General features: G+C 47.3%; 1 protein-coding gene across 1 annotated transcript; it reads right to left on the reverse strand.

Moving 5' to 3' along the window:
* Positions 1-1,179: 1,179 nt before the first annotated feature.
* Positions 1,180-6,307, reverse strand: LOC307078582 (GTP-binding protein REM 2-like; the record flags this gene model as incomplete). Its single annotated transcript, XM_079740475.1, has 5 exons — positions 1,180-1,478; positions 2,124-2,301; positions 4,737-4,810; positions 5,362-5,671; positions 6,254-6,307. The coding sequence occupies 5 exons, from the start codon at positions 6,305-6,307 to the stop codon at positions 1,180-1,182; spliced, it is 915 nt and encodes a 304-aa protein (XP_079596601.1).
* Positions 6,308-6,601: the final 294 nt, after the last annotated feature.

The following is a 6,601-nucleotide window of genomic DNA, read 5'->3' on the forward strand; positions in this document are numbered from 1 at the left end:
GGGCTAGAACAATTATTTATGTGCATGCCATTTCTGCTATTTCAAATTTAAAAGATGACTTAGTCCTGACAGAACTAATAGTGACAGATTAGAAATCATATTGCATAGCCATACCCCATTTCCTCACATGCATGGCCGTTCTTGGTGTTTCTTATTTTATGAGCGTGCACTGCACTAAGCCTACCACACGAGGGATCTTGTTACAAATTTCAAGGCTAAATCCATTAATTCCCTTTAATGATTTTGGAGCCAAGTGAGTGAGTCAGAATCTGAGGCCATATTTTTATAACATTGTTTGTTTTTTTTAATCTTTGTACTGCTGGGATGCCAACGAAAACCCTTAATGTTAATTCTGTACGGGTGGATGTGGGAGGCTGAGAAGGGGTATCAGCACTAGCCTGCTATCTGTCCAAATCCTGCCTATTTAGTTTTGTGTTTTATATGATGCCTCTGTTCCGTATTCTCATGTAGCCTTTTCAGTAATGGGGTACGGTTGAGGAACCTCATTGGACACAATGTATGTCACAAATGCCTCTAACCAGGTCTCCTCAGTAACCGTTTCCCTGGCAACAAGCACTCTCCATACAAGTTCTGCACTTCCTTTTCAATCTCCTGCCCTTCTCTATCCAGTGATGCGTGCAGTCTCAATCTACCCTACATTGGCGTTCTGTATGGGAGATAGACAGGAAAATCTATAGCATACCTCAATTTAATGTGGTCATGAGTATGCTAGCTTTGTGCCATATTTTAATGTCAACATGACCAGTCGTATCGTGCTCGAAAAAATTATATCGTTTTGGATTCAGAAAATGTGTTTATTGTGAAAACATTTCATGGACGATTCTACAATCATGACCTCCGTAGGCTATATATTTACAAGTGATTGTGGATTGGTAATGTTATGTTCAAGTAGGCCTACCAGTGATTTCAATATAGACGCATTTGTGAACGACGGCATAATCCTGTTATTTACGACCTAACTACTTTAAAGCGATCATGTTCAGCACTGCTAATCTCAACTCATTTTACCATTTTCACCTTCTCATCTCCATGATTGATCTCTAACTTCTAAACCAGCTTTAATTTGCTTTTGTTTCTACCTTACACGATTTTGCTCGCCCTCCATTTTCTTAAAAAAAAAAAAAATCCAGACATGTTCTTTACAGCTTGAATGGAACATCACAGAGCCCCAAGGTCATGGCAAGACCGGGACTTCTGCCTGAAGAACCTCCCGCCCTCGCGCTCACGATCCCGGGGGTATCTAGGCACCAGGTTAGTCAGGAAGCGCTTTGCGCGAGATTTTATGCTCTCACGCTGGCCCCCTCCGATCATGTCCTCGGCACTGGCGCCCGGGGGCCACGGAGCTTGACCCCTGGCGAGCCTCACGGCGCACTCGAGGAGTTCGGGGGTTCTGTGGTCCAGCGAGGCAGATATCTCCAGGTACAGACACTGGAATAGGGCTGCACTCGTCACGGCCTCTGGAGGGGTGGGGACGGTGTGTGAGAGATGGAGAGGAACCAAGATCAGTCGATGGCGGTAGCTTAGGCTGAGGTTCGGGTGATGGAAGCACTGAATAAAACAGCTGAGGGCTACTGCCGCTGTAATTAGCATGGGTGCATGCGTTGTGAAATTAGAATGATGATCTTTCATTACCCAATCAGGGTTAAACACTTTACATTTGTAATCCTTTTGCAATATTGTACATTATGCATGACAAAAAAACAAAACGGCTGTAGAGAGGTGCTAAAGGATTAACACAGATGTGTTTTATTAATTTTAATATTGGCTAGTAGCCAATGGTGAAGTACTTATACAGTTAATGAATCTGTGTATGACTAGGGGCAGCAGTCCCTCGGTGCATTTGAGACCAATGTGGATGTACGCCTTCGTATTTTATCTTCAAACTAATTACAATTGCATTTCATATTGACTGAAGAGAGCTGTTTGTGAATTGGATGTCAAAATGATGTTTGTTTTGACCAGAAAGGTACAGATCAGAAGGTTGAGATTAAATTCATATTGCAGTATAAAGAAAGCCAATACCAACGTTATGCAACTAAGTAAGGAAATATACCCAACACAACACAGATTCATGTCAGTGGACTATAGGACGGCCATCTTACCCTGGGCGCTGACCTCACGAGAGCGGACGAGATCGCTCTTGTTGCCCACGAGGATTATGGGAGTCTGAGGCTGAGTCTCTCTCAAGAGGAGCCGGAGCTGAGCGGTGCGGTGAAAACTCCTCCGGTCGGTCACAGAGAAGACCAGAACACACACCTCGCACTGAAGACCTGACAGGTCCTGCGAGAGTGGAGGAGGAAACACATGGTTCCAAACTAGTAAGCTATATCCCGGTATGCTTCCCAATGCAGCGCTGGAGAAAATACTTGGGAGAGGTTATCGAGAGTAGGAGGAAAGCTGAGCAAGCCGTTCTGAGGGACCTCAGAATCAGCCACACTTGATGTACCAGTTATAGATTGACCATTGTATGCATAATATGTTACGTATTTTAAGCACATAAGCTGCCCCCACATAGCCACAAGGAAGCAGGATCGAACACACAAGCTGCATTACTATACATAGCCACAAGGGGAGCAGGACCAACACATAAGCTGCAATAACTACTCCAGCCACAGATGGCAGCACCTTTAGACAGGTGAGGAAGCCGGAACCAATACGTCACATAGGCCACGCCTACTTGATACTACCCGTTCCCGGACGGAACAGGTAGTCCAATCAATGTTGGGGTTGTGCCTGTGAAGCCAGGGGTATCCCAGGATGACAGGCTGGCTTGGTGTAGACAGGAGCAGGAACTGGATGGTCTCACTGTTGTCCCCCGGCAGGAGCATGCGCACAGGGTTCGTTTGTGACGTAACCCTCCCCAGCACTTGTCCATCCAGGGCGCTGGCAGAGATTGGCAATGATAGTTTCTCCGGCTTGGACTCCAAGCCGGAGAAACTAGGGCCTGGAGCGAGGGCCTGGTCCATAATGCTCTCGTCAGCCCCTGAATCGACGAGGATGGAGTGGGAGCCAGAAGGCAGCAGGAACTCATCTGAGAGGGTGGGTCTTTTAGGGGAGGCAGGACCAACGATGGAGCCCACCAGTATGCCGCCGTTCACTGGTGAGCTCTGGCTTTTACTGGACACCGGCTGACAAAGTGTCCTGGCTGGCCGCAGTACATACAAAGGTTCTGTCTCTGCCTTCTCTCCCTCTCCTCAGCATCCTCCACACTTACAGGGGCGGTTGAGGCAAACGAGGAGGAGGCAGGAGTTACTGGATACCTGGAGTGAGAGGAACTGTGTGGCTGGGCAGAACGTGACTGGAACTCTGAGCGTCTCTCCCTCCTGTGAGCCTGGATGCGCAGGTCGAGACGGGTGGCGAGCTCAATTAGACCCTCCAGTGTAAACGGCAGTTCATAAGCTATGAGTTCATCCTTAATGTACCCAGCCAGCCCCCGCATAAAGACATCACGGACAGCGGCCGGGTTCCAGTCACACATGGGGGGCCTTGGTGTGGAAGTCTATGGCATAGTCCGTGACTGAGGGGCTCACCTGGACCAGATCCAACGACTCTCGTCCAGCTTCGGCCCCCAGAGGTCTAGTGCCAAAGACCCTCCTGAGCTTGTTGGCAAAGGACTGGAAATAGAGGCAGGCATGGGTCCCCCTCTGCCACTCAGCTGTGCCCTAAAGACACGCTAGCCCAGTGAGATGGTTAATAGTATAAGCCGCCCTGGCTTCCTCTGAGGAAAAGGTGAGCGGCTGCTGGGAGAAGATGATGGAGCAGTTGCAGAGAAAGGCGTTACAGGTGACAGGATCGCCATCATAACGCTCAGGCGGCCGTAGTAGCAGCAACCAGCTGATTTAACATGTCCTCCTTCCGAGATATCCGGTCGTCAATCTGAGCTGGGTCCATTTCTGGCCAGATTGTACTGTAATGGGGCGTGAGGTTGAACCCAAGAACAGCACAGACCAAGACCAGTGTTGGAACAGTTCAACAGTTCATTGTCCAAAACGGGAATCCAAGTTTACTGGAGACAGACATGGGGCGAGCAGGCAGACGGGTCAGGGACAAAAGGCTGTTCAGGTTGCCAGGGCAGGAACGACGAGGACAGGTCAGGGACAAGCAGGGTCGAAGCCAAGGAAGCAATCCGGGAAATAGTACTAGAGAGCTAGAGAGAAGGCTTGGTTTTAGCACCTCCAGGTGCTTAATAAATACTGACATAAATAGAATAGGAAAGCTGTAAATATCAGTTATCTTGTTTTTACACCACCGTCCAACCACCATACTTTACGATTGTGTCATACTTTTATAAAAATTGTTCTGTCAATAATTCACACGCATTGTAAAAATCATAAAGAAATGCTCGCTCATTTGTTTTAATCTTTTGTTTCTAAACACACTTGCTATCACCAAGCACGCAACCACATCCCATTTAAAACACACACACACACACACTCCATCCACATATGGATACACATGCATTCATATATATAGCTGAAGTCAATTCTGTACTATCCACATACAGTCGTGGAAGGACAGGAAAATCTCCATAGTGGACACAGAAGAGGCTGAGAGATGTAACTAGTCGACGATGGAGATGCTGCGCTCCAATGTATCTTACGCTTGTCTTTCCTCAACCAAACTGGACCTATATATGAGACTTTACTTTGCAATGCCCTTACAACTAAGATGGGTTATTGTTCTGGTATTGATAGTTACATGGTGACATGGCTCACCTGCCTCCAGTTGTCATAGATAATGATGGTGCTGTCCTCCTCATCCACGGTGACGGTTCGCACATAGCCCTCCCCTGAGAGAGACCCAGAGCACACAGAGGGTTATGTCTCTCCTCAGAGCGGGAGACCCGGTGTAGTGGCTTGGGTAGCCACTCTGCCACCGGCAGCCTGTTACAGCCACATGGGCTCACACACACAGCACCTCTGCTGCTGTATGTGTGAGTAACGCCTCTGCTGTTCACACACACAGAATACACACACACATTCAAAACTTGCCCATATGCACGGTGCAAGTGCAAACACTCGTGCAAACACACGCACACATACATGCAACATACATACACACAAGAGCTGATATATGGGTGCACGCACACTCACAACGCACATTGAAACACACACACCATACAAACCAAACACAGCAAAAAATATAAAAAAATATACAATAATCCACACTTGCGAAAGGAAATACAGTAGTTGCAAGCATCTTTTTCTCAAATACAATCTAACACATTGAATATACAAACAAACACATGTGAAAAGGCATCCTCACACACACACAAACAGAAACACAGGAATGTGAGCTGGTCCTCATACAACACACAATAAGCACAGCGCACAACAGTACCATCAGAATCCACAGATGCCGTCCCGTCCATCTCTCCAGCAAAGGCGATGGCCAGTGAGGTCTTCCCCACCCCGTTCTGGCCGAGCAGGGCAATCCTCAGCGGGCCGTCGGCTCGGCAGTCCAACGCTCCCATCAGGGATTCATCCAGGGCAGGGCTGAAGTTGATGGGCGGGGGGGAGGATGTGGCCCCCGCTAGCATCCAGTCACAGTCTTCATGTACCGCCTCTTCACGCCGCAGCTGGTGCTTGATGGGCAAGGGAGTACTTCCTCTGCGGACGTTGGGCGCACTGACCAGGGTCATGCTGTCACACTGAGGGGCCCACAATATCATCATCAGCGACGTCTTCATCATCATCATCATCATCATCATCATGTCTTTAAACATACATACTATCCCCTAGCACGAAAAAACATCCTATTTAAAACACACACACAAACACACACACAAACCCCATCCACCATAATCACCATCTCCTTTATCATCATCATCATCATCATCATTCACCAGCCTAATCACCATCATCATCATCAGAATCAATTACAGCTGCAAACTGATAGCACACACAAGCATAGACTGTACCACTGAATGTAAAGACTAGGCTACTACATCTGTTATGGTAGAACTTAAAGTAGGCCTACTTCATCATTCAGACCCTGTGTATAGTATGGCAAAGCAATCCATACTGAAGCCTATATATTATACAGCAATGCAAGCAATGCTATGCACACCTAGGCATCATGAATAAAGCTGTACATTCGAATATATGGTACCATTTTCAGATAATTTTTCCAGAACTGGTTGTGTCTTTTGAAAAATTATATTACAATAACGACAATTAAGTGAGTAAGTGTATTTAACATTGGCTTCAAATTAATCGGTCTTTCCGCATACCTTAATCGGTGCTTCCCCGATGTCGATGTTCTCTATGGGCCCATCTTTCGGCATTTGAAATCTATAGCTTTAACACGAATTTCAATTATGAAGATCACTGAACACCAAGTGCCTCCAGTCGCTCCCAAGCTCTAACGCGGCCAGCTGTCGTACCTGACAGTCTTTACGGCTACAAAGTAAAATACTCACTCTCCTTGCATCCACCGTTGTACCTACCTCTATCGGTTCGTGTCTCTCAATCCCACCCGCACACACACACACACACACACACACATACACACACGCGCGCGCACACGCACGCACGCACGCACACACACACAGATTCGCACACACAGATTTGGTAGAAAG

The sequence above is a fragment of the Pollachius pollachius genome (assembly GCF_949987615.1).
Source record: "Pollachius pollachius genome assembly, chromosome: 7".
Taxonomy (NCBI): Eukaryota; Metazoa; Chordata; class Actinopteri; order Gadiformes; family Gadidae; genus Pollachius; species Pollachius pollachius.